The following is a 23657-nucleotide window of genomic DNA, read 5'->3' as shown; positions in this document are numbered from 1 at the left end:
ACAGCTACTGCAAACCTGAACATGTGTTAAAATAAACGTCAAACACTTGCGTGTTGGTGAGAAATCAAGTTCAATACAATACATAGATAACAATAAATCTGCGCGCAACATGTGTATGTCTGGTTTTCAACAAGGGTGTAATCTGATCGGGACCAACTCTAAGATTCATAAGACTGCCAGTGCTCACAATTGAGCTCACAAACAAGACAAACTGTGCATGTGTAAACAAAAGAGAAAATCATAAACGATAGTTCTCCCGTGTTCATCTAATGGTACCATGAAAACTGCGGAATAGACCGACAAGACGGTTAATGATCCACACATACAAATAAACAGCCAAGTCTACGTCCTCAACACATGGGATACTGCGCGACTAAAGTTCATAAACAAGTTTAAGACTCTAAGTTTGTATGAACACATGAACATCCCAAAACATTAAAAGCAAAAAGGGATTAGGTACGAGATTACTCACTTGATAAACGATGCGGTGTAAGATAAAGCAAGAACCAACTTTAAACAAGCACAAGTTAACCTATAAATAAGATTATTGTTTTAATGATTGGTTTAAGTCTTGATTATAAGTTAGCATAATTAATAAGTAAATTATTATATATAATATATATATATATTACCGGAAAAGCAGGGCAGAACAGGGAGGAAGACGGAGGCAGAGAGGAAGACGGCAGAGAGAGCAAGGGGCAAGAGAACAGGAGAGATTAAGTGTTTTGTGTGTGTAGTGTTATGAAAATATTACTATTATTTATAGGAAAACCCTAGGAGACATAATCCCTAGAAAAGGGGAAAGGATCTATAACAGGATCAAGCAAAAGATATCAAAAAGCATAAGAATCCAAAAGCAAAAGATATGGAAAGATATGGCAGCTGCAGGGGGCAAGATAAAGCTGACAGGTTAACAGTAAAAAGCATGGGCGGATCAGATAAAGGTACTGGTCAAGCATGGCAAAAGCAGATCTCCAAAGATAATGTCAGTCACTTTATCTGCCAACCAATGGGGTTGGTGCGCATGCTGCGCCGAAAGTAACTTTTCAGACATAAAGCAGATTAGGTCAACAGCACAAAAGATAAGACAACACAAAAGCAACGGCTAGATTAAACAGAAGAAAACTCAAAGGGTTCAGCGCGAGAAGGCTAAGGCGCGAAGGCAGACACAGAAGGTCAAGAGAGCGCGAGCGCGAAGGCAGACAGAAACAACCTTAACGCGTCGCGGAAAGAACTACATTTCTAAGCGCGTCGCGGGAAGAATCACATTTCTTAGCGCGCCGTGGGAGGAACTAGAATTCCTAGCGCGCCGCGGGAAGAACTATAATTCTTCGCGCGTCGAGGGATGAACTACGATTCTTAGCGCGCTGCGAGAAGAACTACAAATCCTTAGCGCGTCGCGGGAAGAACTACCGTTCTTAGCGCGCTGCGAGAAGAATTACAATTCTTAGCGCGCTGCGAGAAGAGTTCGTCTCGCGTATCGCTGAAACAGGTGGTCTTCACGCAGGATTCCTTGCAAGGGGTCTGCGCAGACAACCTTAGGCGGGAAGGAACAAAAGAGTTAGAAGAAAAAGAGGGAAACAAGGCTTAAGGGCGGGACGGCGACAAGAGGGAAAAGAAGGCGGAAAGAGAGAAGGAGAGGGACGGGACGGCGGAAAGAAAAAGAGAGAGAGAGAAAGAGGCGGGAAGGAAAATATATTATTATTATTAAAAATAAAGTATAAGTATAAATAAATATTAAATCATAAAAGAAAGAGATCGGGTCAGAGAAACGGGTACCTGGGTCGGGTCGGATCAGGGCAGATGTCACATCTGTAGTGTGCCCACTACAGTACATATATGTAAGGATCCATACACTTGTGTATTTTAGTCTGAGTGTTTAGTACTACCTTGTATCAAAACGTTTTATAAGATTTGAACCAACCCTCATACAAATATTTCCATAACTATTTTACATATGGATAACAGTCCATAGTTTTAAAGAGTAAATATCTTTTCAAAATATACAGTACATAGACGTATTCACGTCATAAAACATTTCACACTATAAAAAGGTTTGGATGTATTCACCTTTTGTTGATTTCAAGATTTCTCACCAACAGATGTCTGTTATTTATCTCGGACCTATAGTACGAGAATAACATTCTATAAATAACTAGATCTACAATCTAGCTATAAACCTTAAGTCTACTTGCATAACCTTTACCTTGATATTCATTTTATTTTATAAAATATTTATATACTACGTTTTTTCATCAAGAAAAAACGTGTATATATATATATATATATATATATATATCTCATTTCTTTATTCATAAGAAATATATTTATAATAAAGAATAATATTTTATTCATAACCTTATCTTATGAAAGCTACATTTCACTTATTATCTGATCAAGGTATAGACTATATCCCCGACTAGGGTCTAAGCCATATATAATAAAATAATCGGGCAGAACCCCTACCTTGTATGGCTTATCTGCTTAAACTTCACATGGGCAACACTCCTACTTGCACGTACTTCTAGACAACGAGTGTGTCGAGAATGACGGGATTTTGGCACTAAAACCGAGGTAAAATGTGTGTGATGTGATGGAGACTTCATCCCCATGGCTGCCTATTTATAGCCAGAATCTGTGCATCTTCGCGTATCGCGAAGGATTCTTCGCGTATCGCGAAGGACAAATGTAGCCGCAATTATTATTATAGTCCTTCGCGTATCGTGAAGTTGCTCAATAGCTTTGCTAAGTCAACCACTAGACCTGCCACGTGTCAGCACCTTTCAGTCCCTGGTCTTTAGTAGCTTGTTACATCTTGATCATGGTTCAAAAATACTAAAGCAGCCCTTATGCGGCTCGAAGCGGTGCTAGCTTTGCTGAGTCAACCACTAGACCTGCCACACCTTTCAGTCCCTGGTCTTTGGTAGCTTGTTACATCTTGATCATGGTTCAAAAATACTAAAGCGGCCTTTATGCGGCGATGCGAGCGTGCGAAGTGCAAAGTGCGCCATCAAAACGCCACATTACGCCCATCGCCCGAGTCCGTGCACGTCGGGTGCTTCGCGCCCTCCGCTAGGACTAGTAAGAGTGGTTAGCCACATAAGAACATTACCATAGAAAACTCTTTCCTTATAAAGTGTTTCCATTTCTTTCCCACTTTCCATGTGGGATAGAGTTTCCTTACTTATTTCATTAGCATAAAAATGCCTTCATTTATTTATCTTATTTTCCCCATTACTTATTTCATAAATACTTTTAGTTCTTTAACTTATAAACTTTCAAATTTGAACCAAAATTTTGTGGGTGTTACACCCCATCATTAGACGTCCATAACTTTTTTATACGGCATCTTAAAAAAAATAAAATCACCATAATAACGAGTGTTTTTATATCTTTTATATGAGTACAACATTGCTATATAAAAATAAAAAAAATAGTGGGTTTTTTACAAATTGTGTTTTACAAAGTTGTGTTTTTAAAATTGTGTTATACAATTGTGTTTTTCATTGTGTTTTTCATAATGCTATTGCTTTTCCATCGTGCCTTTTCTGGCGATGACTATCTTTCGATGACTTTCCGACAAAAATTCCATGCGACTTTCCGGCCAAAAAAGTTCCGACGACTTTTCCGACGAAAAATTCCGACAACTTTTTCGGCGAGGTGGTGGCGGTTGTGGTGCCGGTGGGCGGTGGTGGTTGTAGGAGATGAGCGAAGATATAAGTTGGTTTTGTGATTAAATTAAGTGGAGGGGCTTTGCACCCCCTCCATATCATTACCACATAGAAAACGAGACTTCGAAGCTCCTCTTCATAACTCCCTGCTGTAGTTTGTCGCCCCCTTTGTTGCTCGATTACATATATATGTGTGTGCGTGAGAGAGAGAGAGAGAGAAGTGGATGGCCCCACCACTTCCTCTTGTTGCTCAGTCTTCACACTACCGCTCCAACCCTTTGCACCCCCTTCCCCCTCTTTCCCAAGATGCCCCTCTATGGTGTTTGGGGCTTTGCTGCCCACATAGGATGGTCTGAGTGGCAAATTGATTAGTAGCATAGGGTACCTCGACACTTGGTTAGGTTTGTCCCTAAATGATATTAGAAATGATAACCAAAGGTCCATATTGATGGTAGTATACATAAGAAAATAAAATCACAAATACGAGTTCTCTACACATATATGCCAAAGATTGTGAAGATCGTTTTATCTAAGCATATTACATAATACTTACTGTGAGTGGTTCAATACCACTTGAAGAACCCGGATCAATCCCAGTTGAAGAAACACCACTATGTGGCGTCTGATCGCTACCGAGTACTTGACTTTTCGGTAGTGCCCGCCACTTATCAATGTATGGCATAGAGTCAAGATCCATGTTAGGGAGTTGGCGTGCTTTTAGCATCTTAAGAATCTTCTTGGATTTACCAAGAAGCTTAGCTGCATCCCGGACGTTGTCTCCTCTTTTCTCTATTGCATGATGATGGCACTTCAATTTTATTACCCGTGGTAAGTTGGTAAAGCAAGCAGATAATATATCTGCAATTGTAGTTGATATCCATTCAAAAAGTTTTTCATCACTTGGCCAATTTTTTTGTTCATCCCATTGAAGCAACATAGACCGAGTAATTCTATACATGGAACTTGCCAGAATGAACTTATAAGGCGATTGATCTATACTAGGCCTTTTGTTGCTCTTAAAAACTCTCACAATTTTTTCAGCTTCATCACCGAACCATTTAAGAATCTGCTTTGATGTATATCCTTTACGGGCCATCTTCTGAAGATCGATATGTAGCCATGAGCGGTATACTTCAACTCTGCCCACATGAGTTTTGTTGCTTTTCTTGTCTCTAGTGTGTCACTGTCTACATTGAGACGTTCTTCAATATTTCTTACAATTTGGATGCCTTCCTTCATACCCAAAAGTAATGACTTCACGTGACCATGTGCAATGTTAGGAAGTGCGATGGCAATTGATGTTAGCGTTACTACAACAAGGCTCCAACAATTGTGTGTTTCATCCTGATATAAAGGTTGGACTTGGTCATTTTCAAACTCTACCACTCCATTGAATCCTGTAGATTTTTCAAGAAGAAGCACAAGATTGCATGGTTCTTTCTTTTCTGAGGCGTTAAGTAGTTGAGTTATATAACGAAGTGTGTATCTTAAAATTCTATCTGAAAGCTTTGCATCCTCTTCAATTTGTACAACATACATACTGTATTCTTTTATTTCCGGGCTCCCATTGCCGTTAGGCGTGTGTGCTGCCTTTTGAAACCTTTCTATACATGACTTGAAGAAATGCCAACAATAAGAGATTATGATCAAAAAAATTCTTGGGGCAAGATTTACTGTTTTGCATATAACCAAGACTAAGATATGAAGTGATAAACAAAAGTTCAAAAACGTGTTTTTTGCGTTATGAAAAATTATTTTGCAAAGGCGACCTGGAATGTGTGAATGAACATGTGTATGTTTCCACTGTTGAAGCCTTTCGATCCAATGCTTTTCGACTCGAAACACGTTTAAATGGTTCTTACTCCATTCCTTAGATAGATTGTAATGACCAACAGATGAGAGGCATCTAAAAATTGGGGCAGTACTGCCAATTAAAGCTCCAACTGATTGCACGATAAATATTATTTCAAGTGACCATCTATAATCTGATGTTGCACATGAAATATATTCAAAATATTCTCTTATCTGAATTACATGTTGTACAAATTGTATGCCTACAATCAACGAAACATATAAGCATAAAACCCCAAAAGCAGAAGAAATTGGTGAGAAAGCAATAACAAATTGGGGGTTACGAGTTTCTGTCATCATCCAATACTTTTTAACATAACTTCTCAGCCCCTTTGAGGAAAAGATTTTCTCGTGATAACTTGAAACCAATCGCTGTGACTCCTTGTACCGGTGTTCTAATTTTTTTCTAGATGCTGAAACCGTCAAAGCTACTGAAAATGGCCATACAAATGCACATATAAGTATAGCGAGTGTACCCACAGACATATTAAGTGCGTATGTAGAAACTTGGATCCCTATATTTACACCAATGGTGATTAAGAGGATACCCAAGGCTACCATGTTCATTAGAAGCTCTCTGTCATCCATAAGCCCTAAAGATGGAAGAAAATTGGCTAACATCGTGATCAAGAAATAGATTCCGATCATCTTTGTATATTCAATGGTTATGGAACACGAGTTATCAGGACCATCAGTTGATAGATCCACCGGGAGCTTCATTGTTATTGCAATAAGTGTGATGGTAGAAGCATTAAGAGTGAAAATTTTGTTTGGAAACCAGAGTTTCCATTGCCAAATTGCTTTAACAGCATCGGCTGCCATCGCAAGGGTGCATATCAAAGATGCTACACCAACATACAAGCCCACCCATGGCATGGCATCCTTGGGAGATTCCCAAACCATTGTGTTAGAGAAAGGATATACTAAGATTATGCTTGATTTGCTAGAGCAAAAACATGCTTGTTATATTTATTTAAATACTAAAAGAGGTTTACAAGATATTTGCATACAAGTTCTTGGAAGTTGTTATCATTATTTTATTTTCCAGTTTCATGACTTCGTCTTGTTGAATGTTTCTTCCCCTCTCCTTCTCGCAGGCTAGCCCTGTCCTGAAAAGTTAATTAATTATTTAAAGTTGTTGAAAGTGTTTTAAATGCATTTTTTAGTGTTTGTTTTTTAATGGTTGCCACATATGAAAAGATAAAAATAGATTCGTCTGTATATAATCTGTTGAACTTAATCGTTTGGACTGTTTGGTAACTTCTTAATGGTTATTAAGAGGTTACCTCTTATGGATTTATAGCCTTTTAATAGTTAAGAGATAGTGTTAAGTCTGAATGGTTAAAAGGCTCTTAACCCTTCAGACTTAGCTTCTTAACCATTCAGATTTAACGCTACCTTTTAACTATTAAGAGGCTATGAATCATTAAGATGAGGTCTCTTATCGACCATTAAAAGGATATCAAACATGCTAATTGAGTAATTGGGTTAAAAATGTTCTAGAGTTGGTTTTTTTGTTATCATTTATTTTTTTATCGCTTAACTTTATTTTATTTCTTTTATTCTTTTGGACAATGAATTTTTTCAACCCCAATTCCACCTTTACTGTATTTGCAAGGATTTTAACTTACAATCATAGATAGTATTTGATATGTAGAACGAAAAGCATAATGGAATGAATCATTATGATAAATGAATGAAAAAAGAGTGTTTGGCAAGTTCATAGTCATAGAATGGAATGATCTAGTGCCTATTCCATTTCATTTCATTCCCTCTAAAATATCAAATAAAACATCATAAATTTATTTCATATCCATTACCCTTGTATTTTTCTTCATTTCATCATATCTTTTACCCTACATCCCCTCCACCACCCTGCCACACTACCAAGGACCACCGTCGCTGCCGCCACCCATGACCACCAATGCCATCACTGCTAACCGTCGCCTCCAACCATCGCTAACCGCCCCAACTGACCACCACCTCCGACCAACGCCACTGACACCACCAACGCCCAACGCCATCAACACCAATTGTCGCCTCCAACCACCACTGCCACTAAGCATCGTCGTAGCCGCCACCACCGCCGCCAAATGTCACCTCCGACCATCACCGCCACCCACCAGTGTCGCCACCATCGCGAACTGTCACCTCCGAACATCGCCATTACACACCACCACCGCCCATAGTTCGACGACGCCGCCACATCAAAGCCACCGTCAACGTCGCCTTCGACCATTGCCACCCACCATTGTTGTCGCCGCCGCACACCACCACCTGCCATGACCATCACCGCCCAACACCCCCCCCCCACCCCACCCCACCGTGAGTCACCACCAATTTATTTTATTCCTTTGTCTTTTCTTGTGTACCGAACAACATCAACCTCTTTCATTCCATTCCCACGTCTATTCCATTTTCTCATTTATTCTATTATTTCATACCAAACAGACACTTAAATTTGTAAAAGAGGTATCATACTACTCAATGAATTAGGTTTGTCATATATTTCACTTTTTCATTTTTAATCATGTATATTATATTTTTGAATTTTTATATTAGGAATTCTGTTTTAGGATTATGTTTTGGTATTACTTAAATAAATGATGGGGAAAGTGAATACGGTGCTGTCACGCACCTAAGTTTGGACGGAAAAACCCTTCAAAGCCACTTAAAGCATGCTTAGGATTGAATTTGAAAACACCTTAAACTACAATTCATGTTTTTCTTCAATCTCTATGTTTTTATAAATGATAAATCTATCCACCAAGGGGCACCGACTTCAGCAAATCTTAAACTACAATTCATGTTTTTCCTCAATCTCTTTTTTTTTTCTCTGTATACTTATGTCCTTCTAGACGTGTAGTTCATGTGGTTGGAGATATTCCGAAGACCGAGCCTCGTGATGAAAATAATTCAAAATATAAATGAAAAGTAATTAACAAGCAAAAAGTAAAAAGGTGAAATCTGTGAGCTTTTGTTTTATGAAATTGGAAATTAATTTGAAAAAATAAAATGAAGAACATGCTTGTGAGTTTTAGTTACAATCTAATTCAGTACGAAACTCAAGCAATCTATTTCACAGACAATAGGGGAAGTAAATTATGAGTGTTAGTTTTTTAGGGTTCCATTAAAACTAGGTAATTTGAAGGGTTTCCGTCTAAGTTTAGGTGCGTGACAGCACCGTATTCACTTTCCCCATAAATGATTGGGTTATCTTATTTTTGGATTTGTATTTACGAATTTTATTTTAGGATTTGGTTTTGGTTTTTATTTTCATATATTTGATCGGTTTTAGCATTTAATGTTTTTTGATGCATCACTTGTAGTATAGTGATAGATGACTTGGCTTCTTTAGTAAAGATCCAAGTTCAATCTCTATTTGTGTCATTTTTAATGGATTATGGCAATAGAATTTAAGCTAGGTATTGTGCAAGGTTGTTAGTTCGAATTTCGATCCTACACAGGATACAGTATCAATCTATCAAAAATAAAAACGTAGAAAACAATACTAACTACAATGCCAATCTACATAACCAATGTTTTACAATAACAAAGAAAAAACCCTAATAATAACAACAAAAGAATCAAAATTGTCAACAAAATAGTAGCAGCAAGTACGTATGACAGCATAAGAAAAAATCAGAAAATACGAACAAAAAATAATAGTAAACACTTGTAAAAACAATCCTAATAATAATAGCAAATTGGTTCTCACTGTTTTATATTAAGAATTATTTGTATTTAATCCTGAAACTATAAATGTATGATCCAATTTATTGGACCGGTTTTACTTATGTAGTAGACTTAAATAAATTCATAAAAACAACATTTTTACTTCCATTAGCTCAGTGGTGGATGTTAGCGGTGATGGTGGTGTGTAGGAGGACGTGGTCAGCGGTGGTGTTCAGTGGCGGTTGTCGGCGACGGTGGTGGTGTTTAGGTGGTTGTCAGCAGTGGTGTTCAAGTGGTGGTGGTTCAACGATGATGTTCAGGTGGTGGTGGTGGACTGGTGATGGTGTTCATGTTGAGTTTTTCGGCTAAAAAAATTTTTCCGAAAACTAGCGACTGACGATGTTCTAATTGGGAAAAAAAAGTTTGGGTAATTTAATTAAAATATTGATAAAACTTGTTTACAATTTTATGAAGTTTTCCTATTTATTTAACCTAAAGTAATTTTAATTCAAAAACTATATGTAAAAATAAAAATATATATGTAATAGTATCTTTGTTGGTTTTACCGTAAAAGAATATCATAGTCGATAGGGGACAAAGCTCAGCTCTATAAAGCAAGAAAGCAAGTTCAAAATAAGGAGCAATGCAGAATTACTACATGCATCCTAGTTATCCCTGTCATATCAGTTTTTTCTCATCCTTCTCACATACACTCTCTCTCATGTTTTTAACTCCAACTCATTCTTCTCACGTGCATCCTCTTTCTTTCACATCACCATTTCTTTTTCCCCAAATCATCACCACATCACCATTAGTTTTTTAATTGGGCCCACCATTTAGATGCACTTAGGTGCATCTCCTTCAAATACTCCCCACTCCAATACATCCCTCCCAAGTGCACTCCAAATGCATCCCCTCCACTAGAAGCATTGGAGGTAGTCCGTAGTCTAACAAACGTTTGAGTCTTGTTTGGTATTAACTATCAAGGGTCGACGTTGTTTGGTTTGAAATATATCAAAATAGGGTAGTAACCATCGATTTTTATATTAAAAAATCAAACTAGTTTGGGTCGTTATATGCGCGGCATATATTGTAAAGGTGTGCAAGAAACCAAATAAACGGGGCCGACACGGAAAAACCAAAAAATCCAAACCGAAACAAAACAAAACAAAACCGACTGTTTGGTTTTATGTTTTTGTAAAAACCAAACTAATAGTTTGGTTTTGGTTTTGCATGTAATAAAAGTCTAAAAAAACCGAACCAAATTCCTAAATTTTTACTTTTTTAAATTCTTTTAATTTTTAATAATTTAAGAATTTAAATATGTAAGTCAAATATTTGTAGGTATATTGGATGGTAAGTACAACGATAAAGACATAAGAGGTATCTAAGTTGGAGATGCAACTTCACATTCATTAAAGCTAAATAAAGGCCTTATTGTTTATTTTGTTTCATTGTAGGTCGTCAAGTTGTCGTCGTCAATAAAGAAAAGAGCCGCGTAGTTATTGAAGGCCTTAACTCTTATTTTTTGTATTTTTTTTATAGACGTGACAATAGACGTATACATTAATCATTGGGATTTCATCTTGAAAATAATATAAACCTATAAATCTAATCCAATACATTTTCATCTAAAATTAAACCTCAACGATTTGCAACGTCCCTCATCGATCGAAATGCTATTACTAGAACGCCACTGCAGACGAACAATTGTAGGAGATTGATTGAGAGAATCGACAATGAGATTAGTAATATCCATAAGCGGCTTCCTACACTTGTTCTTCTTCAACGTCAACTTGGGACTGAGCTTATCACTGATGATTTGGTTGCCGGCAAACATTGGAGGGATGTTTTCCTTGTTATCGAATAAACAGATGGTTTCCACCATGTTAATGTTACAGAGTGATAGGAATGGAAAAGGATGGAGATTGAGATTGAATTTATAAATATGGATTTGAAATTTGAGGCCTTTTAGTTTTGGCCATTTGATGAAGTGGTTTAGCGGGTACCCAAAAACCTTAATTTTTTATGCCAAATTATGTTCGGCGCCTACTTTCTCAAAAATTTAAATTATTGCTTTTTTAAATTTTAACAGTTTTAAACTTTTCTTTTAAGTTCACGCCTGTTTATTTAATTTAGTTTTATTTGCTTTAATGTGACAGATTTTTTTATACATGCTATTTTTTGTAAACTGATTCTGGTCCATAATTGTAACAAATGTAAAAATATAAAATGAACCAAATAATGAAACTGAGTTTAAAACTTTTATTTTGCAGCTTTTGTTTAATGGCATATTTTTTTTAATTTGGGTTTGAACTTTTGACCCAAATCATGAATTTGGCTAGTAAATCCTATACCAAACATTTAAGTAAGTTTTGCTTGGATTTTAGACTCGATGCTGTTAGGTATGGAAATGAAGTATATCAGGACAAAGTAGTATTGCGTTTGATATTTTCGAAAAATGAAACTAGTTTGGATCGGTTATTTCAGTGTGACGTTTATGGGCTATATTACCCCCACATTAGCTTATTACCATCCGTCAGAATAGTGGGTGTCATGTTGAAGCCGCAGTGGGTGTCAAAGACACATCACCATCCCACACTTGTCTCATATGGGTCGGTCGGTAACACCTCCCTCACCCTGGTTTGCCATCCTTCATTTTCGTCATTGATCAGATTGCAAATTAACAAATGTGTGGGTATAGATCTCCCTCACAAAATATATATCACCAAAAATACCGTTTAATTGGGGTTTAGCATTTCACGGGTCACACCTGTCCTGTATTACATATACAGTCCGTGGTCTGGTTTTGTCTAAACGTGAAATGGTCCGGTCCGGGTCATACACGGTAGAACTATGATGAAACCCGCGAAGCAATCCTTCTTCGGTTATATCCTAGTAGATAGAAGCAATGCGTTAGTTCTTGTCTCGCTTCTCTGTATGTTGACTAACATTGTGTTATTTGGCATACTATAATATATTCAAGTTCAATATCTACTGTTTCACATGACATCACATGTTTGAGGTTTTCAATTTTCTATATGCAAATTTCGTAAGTTCTTATTTTCATTGTGATATTAGAACACTTGTTTGCTGGAGCATAACATCGCATGCTTGTGTAGGAAATCACGTTTTTTTAGTTGTGTTGGAAGTCAAGAACGGGCAGGAAGGCATGCAAACTGGGTTCGTGGGTAAAAACCCAGACCAGCCCATATATGGTCAGGTTCTGGGTTTGAAATCCCTTCTAAATGGCTCCGGGTTTGAACCGGTTTCAGTCAGGGTCATACCAACTTTTTAATTTTTAATAACCAGATTAAAGTTTAGAAAAAAGTTGTTTGGCATGGGCCAATATACAGTGGGCCTTTTGAAGCCCAGTAAACAGAAACCTCAACCCTAAAATAGCATATCGTCTTATATTTCAAGCAGTCACAATTTCTCTCTTGCATTGCAGCTCACTGAATCATAATATCATTAGTCTAATGTTTTCATATTCTAAATCATCTAATGAATGAACGCCTCTAAAGAGTAGCCGTATGAATGCTTTTTAGGATTTCATATCGCGCTTAGTTCCGAGGCTGATATCAAACCTGCTTTGTTCATAATTAAATTGTTCATCTTCATCGATCAACATTCTAATTTGGATCTAAAGCTACCGATACGCTTTGAGGAGATTATCTGTTTTACCATCAGTTTTCTCTCAATTTGTATCGGACATTTATTTTGTGAAGAATTATTATTTATTTGTTTTTGTGTGTGAATTTGCTCTCGAATAATTGAATATTTGAGTAATCAATCTCTATTCGGTTCAGACAGGAGCATATAGCGACAACGGTATCAAGCTTGTTAATCGGATAGATGATTTATGCATCTTTCTGAAGTAGTTTGAAGTTACGGAACACTGTTCCGTCACCTACATTATCTTTGTATAATTGATGGTTGTTCGAGTTTAACTGACGCTATAATATTTCTGTTACATAAATATGACTTTTAATTATTGTATATTCAAATCAAATCTGTGTTATATTACTCTTTTGTGATGGATTTCGAAGGAGACTAATTGATTTTTATCGAATAGAATGGTTAATTAATTGAAATGAAATGAAAGTATATATTTACCCGAGGAGAGTAAAATTGTAACTCATTGTTCATATAATCATCACTCATCCTATACACAAATCCGTTTTCACATATTTTGCTGATGAACTCAACGCTTGTTGTTGCAACCAGTGGAATTAATGTCAACTTTAATAAACGATAGACCAATGAATATCCTAAAAGTTTAGTTGTTTCCCTCATTTTTTTGCAAGATTGGATGCACCATTCACTTTGGCGAACAACTTGGCAAATCGTAATGTTTTTTGAACATTAAGGGTATGTTTTGGCAATGTGTTTTTAGGAGCTTTTAGGGGCTTTAAGTTTCAAGCTTTTAAGAAAAAACTCCTACCTAACAAAAAGTCTTGTTTGGTTCAATTGGCTTGAAGCTTTTATATTAGGAGAAAAAGCTCTTTTTCTAAACGCTATTACTTAGGGATGGCAATGGGTCTGGTTTGGGTTGGGTTTAGGTATTCCCATACCCGGTTATAAAAGTCCATCCCAAACCCGTCCCAAACCCATCGGGTTTTAATCGGGTAATTACTCGTTGGGTTTCGGGTTTTCCCACCGGGTTTCGGGTTTCTTATTGGGTTTTGACAAAATACCCGTCGAGTATACCCAGCTAAAAACCCTTCGAGTTTCTACCGGGGTTTTGAAAAAATATAACTAATCGATTACAAAGATGGTTGCCATAAAGGTAAAATTTCTTAAATAGTTGACATAAACATATTTGGAAATTTATATAATATAATAAGCTATATCAGGTACATCATATATATAATCTAGTAAATAGGTCTATGTTATCGGGTAATCGGGTATATTATAAATCCTAAATCCGTTCCAAACCTGCGAAAAATTTCAAAACTAATCCCAAACCCTAACGGGTCAGGTATTTCCCGTCCCATTTATGTTGGGTTTCGGGTTTGTCCATCGGGTTCGGGTTTCATTGCCATCCCTACTACTACTAGCTTTCGAGAAAAAGCTGCAAGTTTTTACAATTGAATTTACAATTTTGGTATTTGAACTTTCATCAACTTTTCTTAATTTATATAATAGTTACATATTTTACCTTTATAAAAAACTAACTACCCTTATGACTTTTTAAAAGTCCATAACTTTTTCACATGTTAATATTTTTTTAAACACATTACATCATAAAAAAGAGTATTTTATTCTCTTTAATTTGAGTATGATATTGATATACTTCTTTACCGGTTATGATTGGCAACAAGCCGAGTCAGACGAGCTCAGGTCATGTGTAAGACCAAATTAGGGTCGGAACGAGTCGATAAAAAAGGGTTAATTTAGTTCGGTTCGTGTCGGGACGGTTTTGGGTCGAAAGTGGCCAGGTCAGAACATGTTTAAGATTAAAACGGTGTCGGGTCGGAAAGGGTTTCAAATCAAAAGAGGTTAGTTTAAAAAACTATCTATTTGAAATTACTGTATATTTTAGCTTTGTTTCTTGATTTTCGCCATGATTACACGCTTGCTACCTTTGCATGAAGTACACGTCTGCATTCGGGTTGTGCGTACACTAATATCAAGTGAATCACGTACCGACACTGATTATGCGGTTGATCTCAGGTTGCGCGCGCACTCCGCCGCACCGCGCTGGCACCCAATTAGTTTTATTAAAAGCTCCAGCTACTTTGCCAAACACCTAAAATATATCTAAAAAACTACAGCTAACAGCTACCAGCTACAACTTCCAGCTTCTAGCTACCAGCTTCTAGCTTTCAGCTAGTTTTGCCAAACATACTAAATCCACTAAAATAAAAGAGAAAATTACTGTTTGCTTCCCTATGGTTTTAGGGCGGAGACACAATGAGTCCTCGAAATAATTTTTGAACTGGTTGACTCCCCGTGGTTTCAAAAACGAACAATTTGAGTCCCTGTGGTTTGAAAAACGAACAATTTGAGTCCCCGTGGTTTCAATAAAATGAAAGTTTACCCTGAAAGTTAAGTAAAGGTAGGGATTCAAATGGTTCGTTTCTGAAACCACGGGGACTCAACCAGTTCAAAAATTTTTTCAGAGACTCATTGTGCCTCCGTCTTAAACCACAAGGACGCAAACAGTAATTTTCTCAAAATAAAACTATTGTTTGGGCTTAAACTACCAATACATGTATGTAATTTGGTGGTTACCTCATTAATACGGTTGACAAGCTCTTGTATTTGCATATCTAATACCGTGTTGAACCTTTCAACCTCATAATAATAACAATTGGTGATGCAAGTCTTTTTTCTTCTACATTTTGGGTCAACGTCTTCATCTTCCATGTTAACAATTTCAATCTCGTTTTTTTCTCAAAAATATGCCACATCTTTCAGAAATGAACCAAATCCTTCAAGTCTATACGCTTGTTATATCTTGATCCTTTCTTTGAAGAGCTTGAGACATTAAAATAGTGATCCCCAAAATGTGCTTCATCAAATGCAAATAATAAGCGAAATCAAATGCCTTCATATGTGTCCAAATTTCATTTGCTTGTCTTTGACGACGTCTTAGGCCTCAACGCATCTTTCATGAATTGCTTGGCCATCAAACGCGTTTTTCACAACCTGTCAGCCTCTAACATATCTTTTATGATTTGTTGGCCACTTAGCCTCTAACATGTCTTTCACCATATGTTTGCCCTATTGATATTTTTTTTTTCAATATTACATTAAATTAAATTTATACTTATTTGGGTTTTCTTTTATAACTTGTAATTGTAATATTTATATTTATAAATAATTTCAAATATATCGTTATGACGTGTTTATTTTTTCTATATGTCATAAATTTTACTCAAAATCAAGTGTCAAATTGATATTGAAATGCTCAATAAATATTTAACAAAATTTGATCAGACTCGTTTTAAGTAAAGTTTATGTCATCATGTAGATAAAAATAAGCCCATCTCAACTGTATATTTATAACTTTATAAAACTTTATGCATTACAAGTTATTAAAACACCAAATATGAGTAAAATTAATTATAATAGCGTAATATTAAAAAAAACAAATAATAGGACAAACAAGTTGTGAAAAATGTGTTAGAGACTAACATGTTGTGAAAGACGTGCGTTGGAGGCTAACATGTCGCAAAAGACGTGCATTGGAGGCTAACATGTCGTGAAAAACACGCTGAGGCCTAACACGTCGTAAAAAATGTGTTTGTAGGAGACATTTCTGGAAACTTTTATTTATCGGGACAAAACTAGAATCTCTCTCCATTTATGGGACAATTTGAGAATTTTCCTTTCTTATATCATAAATCACATGATGCGTATTTATTTCATATATTTTTTTTAATAATACAACCATAATTAATCATAAAAAAAGGCATGTGGCATTCAAAATTAGAAACCTTTGCCTCTAGCTAATAAGAGGTATTCCGCAATAACCTCTTACCCAAACAAAATTTGTTTTTTTATTCAGACAACATATTTTTTCTTCATACCTCGGGTAAAAATTTTCTTTGATAGATTATAAGATCCAAGTAAAGAAATGAGAGAAATTGTAAGCATTCATATCGGTCAAGCCGGAATCCAAGTCGGGAATTCTTGTTGGGAGCTTTATTGTCTCGAACATGGCATTCAACCTGATGGCTTCATTGCTGGGTATGTTAATTGGGTGGTTAATTTTCTAGTTCTTGTATCATTAGAAGACACCAATTGATCATATAACCATTATAGGACGGTAGAAGTCGTAACCTTTGTACCACCCCTCTGACTCTAACGATCACTTAAATCATTGCGCGAACAAAAGATAAATGTTTACTTTGTTCTTCAATAATTCATATTTCAAATAATAATAATAAAAAAAATTTCTTCTTACATCAAAAAGTTTAATATGTTTCTTTTATATAATTTTAATTATTTATCTACAAATGTATAAGTTAAGTTTAGGAAATATAGCCTGCATGTGATTTGTATTTATGTACTATAAATGAACGAATTTTGTTTTATTTAATAAACATAAGATTTCAACCATTTTTTATATTTTAAATTTATTTAAAATAAAAAAAAATGTTTTATTTTGGAAAAAAATGAACTTTCATTTTTGCATCGTGTGTTTTGTTAAGTATACATAGTTTTATATTATGGTTTGAAATGTCTTATAGCATATTATATATCCTAATTATATCTTGTAAACTTGTTTACATTGGTAGATCACAGGCGACAGGCGACGACTCGTTTAACACATTCTTTAGTTCAACAAGTTCGGAAAAGAACGTGCCAAGAGCAGTATTTGTCGATCTTGAACCAACCGTTATCGATGAGGTCCGGAGTGGCACCTATAGACAACTTTTCCACCCGGAACAACTTATTTCTGGCAAAGAAGATGCCGCCAACAATTTCGCTAGAGGACACTACACAGGTAAAAGAACCAAAAACCAGGGGTGACAATCGTGGCGCTGGCTTCAAGTTGGCGGGTTGAATCAATGAAACCAAATACGACCCATATATTTATCTGTGTTAAATACACCAACCTTAACTTATACATGCTTAAAATCGTGTAACCTAAATATGACATGTTTGACCTATTTATTTAAATCAGTCAAGCAAGTTGACAGGAAGTTGTAAACGTGTTAAAAAGGTTGATGAGCTTTAATTAATAGGTTAAACGAGTTGAAGGATCCTTTAATTAAACGAGTTAAGCATTTTAACTTAAACATGACCTTTTTTATTATATAGGCTAGATATGACATGTTGAATACTGCCATGTCCTATTTTGAATGGTGTAAGGAATTGACACTCTAAAAATTAGAGGTGCATAAAAAGAACACCGGAAACCAAAACCGGTGTTGAAACCGGTTTAGCTAGAACTGATTAGAAACCGGCTTGAACAGGTCGGTTGTAAACCTTTACTTTGAAACCTGTTAGAACCCGGTTTCAAACTGGTCAAAATGATCCTTTGCATTTCTGCAACGCAGTTTCATCAAACCAGTTTCGACTTTTGCTGACCAACTAAGCTCTAATTAAACACAACTTGTATGCAGTGGGCAAAGAAATTGTTGATGTATGTCTCGACCGAGTCCGAAAGCTAGCCGACAACTGCACCGGCTTACAAGGCTTTATGGTCTTCAACGCGGTTGGTGGTGGCACCGGTTCGGGCCTAGGTTCATTGCTTATGGAACGCCTTTCGATCGAGTATGGTAAAAAACCAAAACTCGGGTTTTCCATCTTCCCATCTCCACAAGTTTCAACTGCGGTCGTTGAACCATATAATAGCGTGTTATCGACTCACTCGCTTCTTGAACACACCGATGTGGTCGCATTACTAGACAACGAAGCAATCTACGATATTTGTAGACGCGCATTAGACATCGATAGGCCAACTTACACGAACCTAAACCGTTTGATCTCACAAATAATATCGTCTTTAACAACATCTTTAAGGTTTGATGGCGCGATTAATATTGATATTAACGAGTTCCAAACGAATTTGGTCCCATATCCTCGTATACATTTCATGCTTTCGTCGTACTCGCCTGTGATCTCGTCTGCCAGAGCTTACCATGAGCAGAACTCTGTGTTGGAGATCACGACCGCGGTGTTTGAGCCGTCTAACATGATGGCTAAATGTGACCCGAGACATGGGAAGTACATGGCTTGTTGTTTGATGTATAGGGGTGATGTGGTCCCTAAGGATGTTAATACTGCTGTTGGTTCCATCAAGACCAAACGTACGGTTCAGTTTGTTGACTGGTAAGTTAGTTTTGGTTGTTTATTTATGGGCTAATCAAAATTTAACAAACAAGCATTTACTTATATATATTTTTTTAAATAAGTATACCTAAAATCAACCAACCAATGAAAGACAAACAAGAGGAGCCGGTTAAGAAACCTTTAAAATTAAAGCTGACACAAAAATCTTTAAAAGTACGTTGACGTCGACAAAATAAACAATAGTACAATGCATGTAATGCGAGGGTTAAATTTTAGTTGGCTCAGAAAAGAGTCAGCAAAGATTTAGCCCTTTGCCCCCTTAAACGGGGAGTTACACGCATGTTATCGGTTTGTTTAGTGAACCCATTACATTTTTTAAAGATATTTGTGCTTTAAGCAAATAATCTCATTCCATCAAAAGCTTTGTGAAAATGTCAGCAAGCTGATTTAAGAAAAAAAACTTTGCGTTTTTTTTAAGTTGGAAAATTAATATAAGACAACATGGTTTCAAAGATTTGTTTGTGTTTCAGGTGTCCGACAGGTTTTAAATGCGGAATTAACTACCAACCACCGACGGTGGTGCCTGGTGGCGATCTTGCAAAGACAGCGCGTGCGGTATGCATGATAAGCAATAACACTGCAATGGCTGAGGTATTCAATAGGATTGACCATAAGTTTGACTTGATGTTCGCGAAACGAGCATTTGTGCATTGGTATGTGGGTGAGGGAATGGAAGAAGGAGAGTTCTCGGAAGCCCGGGAGGATCTTGCGGCTCTCGAGAAAGACTACGAGGAGGTTGGACAAGATGCCGAGGAGGAAGGAGGTGAAGAAGAAGAAGAGTATTAAAACTATGTTACATGTTAAACAAATATGAGTCATCGTTGATTAAAAATTACAATGTTAAAACTATTAATTATGTTTTTAGTCATTGTATCAGTGATATCTTGTGATCATTAAATATGTGTTCGATCATTGTATTATCGAGTCCAATAAACTATAGACTCCTTTCATATTAATATATTCTCTCCAAAGTCCAAAGAACTAATAATGCTCAATTCGCAGGAATATTCCGTTAAAAGTACTTAAATCATATAAATTAACTTTTTTCTCCAATATAAATGTTTTGAGGTTAGCATACAATATTATGATCACTTACTAAACTTGGTCATCCAAATTTAGGTTTTAGACGTTTTATAGTCGGACATACGATCATCACCAAGAACACTTGCAACGCTCGAACAGCACACATCACCACTTCTCTCTCTTACCTTCTCCATCACAATCTCGTCAACAAAGCCAGACTCCACAGCCAGATATCATGCTCACAACATGGCTTCTCGGTGGGGTCCTGCAACCTAATCTGGACAACCTCAACGCAGAATGCATCTGAGGTGCTCAATCTCTAATTATTTAAATATACATGACATCTCAACCCTGGCTTTGGTTTTTGATGTTTCTTTTATGTAAAAGAACAGATGTTCTTAAATTTTTCACAATAACAAGTTTCATTGCATGTATCTATAACCAACTCAATTTAACAATTAGAATTTCCAGCAACATGTGGAACGCAGAAACATAAAAAAACTAAATGGGAATATAAAGCAAATATCTTCACCATTCGAAATGATAAGAACCAAGAGTAAAAACAAAATCTCTTTTAACATAACATAAAAGCAAATCCAACTAAAAGCACCAAAATAAAAAGTAGCCAAAACAAAAACTCTAAAGCAATATCCATGACAAAAGGCTTGGTCTCTTAACAATTCATCATGCAGTCCCAAATAACGGTAGCAAAAACAAAAACAAAAACAAAAACAAAAACAAAAACCATAACCAGACTTCAACGATTGGCCTTGGCAACTCTCTCAATCTCATCTTTCTTCTTAATGGCATAGCTGCACCAATAACGTAAAACCATCAAAACACATAAAATGATTACCAAAATAATATAAACTGGCAGAATAATATAAAATTTGATGCCAAATATGTTTATTGGTCAAATCCGCATCGGCCATGTCCAATAGAGGTGAATAGTTTGGGTTGTTTTCAGAATCAAACCAAACAAAAAACACAATTCAGTTTTTTGGTTCTTAAAAATCACTCGGTTTCAGTTTTGGTTTGGATGTCTTGCACATCCCAAGTTTCATATATACAAACTTCAACATGTAGACGAAGCCATAATTGTATGTACCTGTTGGAAGAACCCTTGGCCGCATTAATAAGCTCATCAGCAAGGCACTCAGCAATGGTCTTAACATTTCTAAAAGCACTTTCACGTGCACCAGTGGTCAAAAGATAAATAGCCTGATTAACACGCCTTAAAGGTGAGATATCAACCGCCTGACGCCTGACAACACCAGCAGAACCGATTCTGGTGGCATCTTCTTTCGGTCCACTGTCACAACACAACATTACAACTCAAAATCTATCATAAACTAAATTATATGATCATCAACTTGATCAATATATGTACCTGTTGACGACAGCATCAACAATGATTTGAATAGGATTAGCATCAGTCAACAGATGGATGATTTCCATGGCGTGTTTGACAATGCGAACAGCCATCAACTTCTTGCCATTGTTTCGCCCGTGCATCATGAGGGAATTTGTCAACCGTTCAACGAGTGGGCATTGAGCCTTCCTGAACCTCTTTCCTTGGTACCTTGCTGCCGTGTGAGGCATGTAGATTGGGTTCTTTGAAGCAGTAGCAGTAATGTAATCCTCAACAGAAAGATCCGAAACCTGTTGACAAATACAGCATCCTCAAAACATCAGTACAAGCGGAAGGTAAAAAACTCGAACTGATCAGCCACGAGAAATTTGGTATTTTACCACAACAAATGCCTACACACATAACTTGTAACGACACAAGATACATATCTCTACGTTTCTGCTCAAATATGCATAAAAAACACTTCTACTTTCATTAAATTCTATAAAAACTAAAACACAATAAACAAATCACCAAACAAAACAAACAATAATAGCGTTGTAAAATATCACGATTACGCTGCAATTTATCGCTAATCGGGATGCCACCGATTCAATTTCACCCTAATCAAACCAACAAATCGTTAGTCGGCCAACAAAAGCCCAAATCAGTTAATTTTTCAATATGCAATAATTTTGAAAATACAAATAATTAATTTTTCAATCAAAATCTTTTAAGTGTATTTAATTTTTCAATATACAAATAATTTTGTAAAAAAAAATCCATACAGGTTAGAATTTTATGTATCAAACCAAAGCAAATTTTATGAAACTCAACATAAATATTTAACTAGAAAAGGAACAAAATGCAATCTGGAATACAACAGTAACAAATCCTATGTACAATAATTCACTAAACTAATCTAGTTACTGAAACTTATACATCAACAGCAGCAAACAATAGTTTTAAGAAAACCGATGAAAAATGATATGAACCTGAACGTCGTCGTATGACCATCGGTTAAAGAGCAAGACGTCGCTGCGGGGCTTTCCGTCTTCAACAACAACAACTGGTGCAACCTCCATTGTATCCGGCGGTGAGCAGCTCTGGTTGAGTAGACGAAAACGATGGGTGCTAAAGAACCCTAATAGGCTAAGCTAATATAGTGTATACAAGAGACCTGTTGGGCTAAACTCACAGGCCCAACTTAGGCCCACTGGTCGCTACTTCATTTAGGGTTTAATGAAATGAAATTAGGTAGTGCCACTAGAGGTGTAGCCGGTTTCTGACCGAAAATTTAACCGGTTAGTAACCGGTCCAATCATAACCGATTGCAAACTGATCATAACCGTCGGTTATTAACTGATGGTCGGGTATTATGCTTATATATTAGTATGTTAATTTTACAGTTTTATTTAGTTTATTGTGTGAACTATGGTGCTTCAAACGTGCTTTTATATTTTAGGTTATTGTTCGTTAAAGTTATCTAATTGGAGCATTTACGAGCATTGAATAGAGTCGCGGGATGATCAGAAAGGACACACGCGTTTAATGGAGCTTTTAAAGATCTAATATGAAAGCCATGAATATAAAATGTGAAAATTGACCAAAGTCAGCACTAGGTTCAAGAGGATGAAATGCAAACTGATATTATTATTATTATTATTATTATTATTATTATTATTATCTCCACTCAAGTAAACTAATAAAATAATAATAAAAGAAATACTCACGTATAAGTAAAAGAAAAGAATGACAAATATGATGGTGGGTTATATTTATGTGGCATATAATTAATTGGGGCCCACGAGAGAAAGAGGAGGATTATTATGATTGATTCTACGAAAAAAGATAGGTACGAAAAGAGGCAGAGGCAGCAGAGGTTACAGAAAAGAGGAAAATCAAACCCTATCCATTGATCCTTTCATTCATGTTCATAACCTACCAAATAGGGAGTGAAGACAAAATCATCACCATGAGTGGCTAGTCTCCTTGAGTCATACCCGGGATGTAGAGTATTGTACTTGTTCAGTTTTTCTTATGTTTTAATAACTAAATATTTGTAATTATTAATTGTCGATCTATGAATATTGATGTTTGGTATTATTGTGCACTCAGTCGGTTTAGGTTTATCTCGATCAGAACGATTAGTTTGCCAGTTGCTGTGATACGTGTTCATAGGGTTATATTAATTAGTTTGGATGTGATAAAGCATACAATTGCCCTTAGTTGAGTCACACCGGCAGGGACCGTTTGATAACCAGTGTCGTGTGTTA

At 36.3% G+C, this 23657-nt stretch overlaps 2 protein-coding genes across 2 annotated transcripts; one reads left to right on the top strand and one right to left on the bottom strand.

The window, feature by feature from the left end:
• The first annotated feature begins 16782 nt into the window (after positions 1-16782).
• LOC143578637 (tubulin alpha-5 chain-like) lies at positions 16783-19802 on the top strand. The gene is made up of 4 exons (XM_077062150.1): positions 16783-16908; positions 17454-17655; positions 18278-18986; positions 19478-19802. Exons 1-4 carry the CDS (start codon positions 16783-16785, stop codon positions 19791-19793), a joined length of 1353 nt encoding a protein of 450 aa, XP_076918265.1. The 3' UTR covers positions 19794-19802.
• A 949-nt stretch (positions 19803-20751) lies between these two features.
• On the bottom strand, positions 20752-22466 carry LOC143576820 (small ribosomal subunit protein uS7-like). Its single transcript, XM_077060837.1, has 4 exons — positions 22377-22466; positions 21421-21692; positions 21139-21342; positions 20752-20842 (listed from the first exon to the last, which is right to left on the bottom strand). The coding sequence occupies exons 1-4, from the start codon at positions 22464-22466 to the stop codon at positions 20788-20790; spliced, it is 621 nt and encodes a 206-aa protein (XP_076916952.1). The 3' UTR covers positions 20752-20787.
• Between the last annotated feature and the right edge of the window lie 1191 nt (positions 22467-23657).

This window comes from Bidens hawaiensis, unplaced genomic scaffold (genome assembly GCF_021521415.1).
Source record: "Bidens hawaiensis isolate Kalapana, Puna unplaced genomic scaffold, B.hawaiensis_p1.1 tig00001461_1, whole genome shotgun sequence".
NCBI classification, from domain to species: domain Eukaryota; kingdom Viridiplantae; phylum Streptophyta; class Magnoliopsida; order Asterales; family Asteraceae; genus Bidens; species Bidens hawaiensis.
The sequence above is the reverse complement of the archived record's forward strand: the minus strand, read 5'-3'. Positions and strand labels throughout refer to the sequence as shown.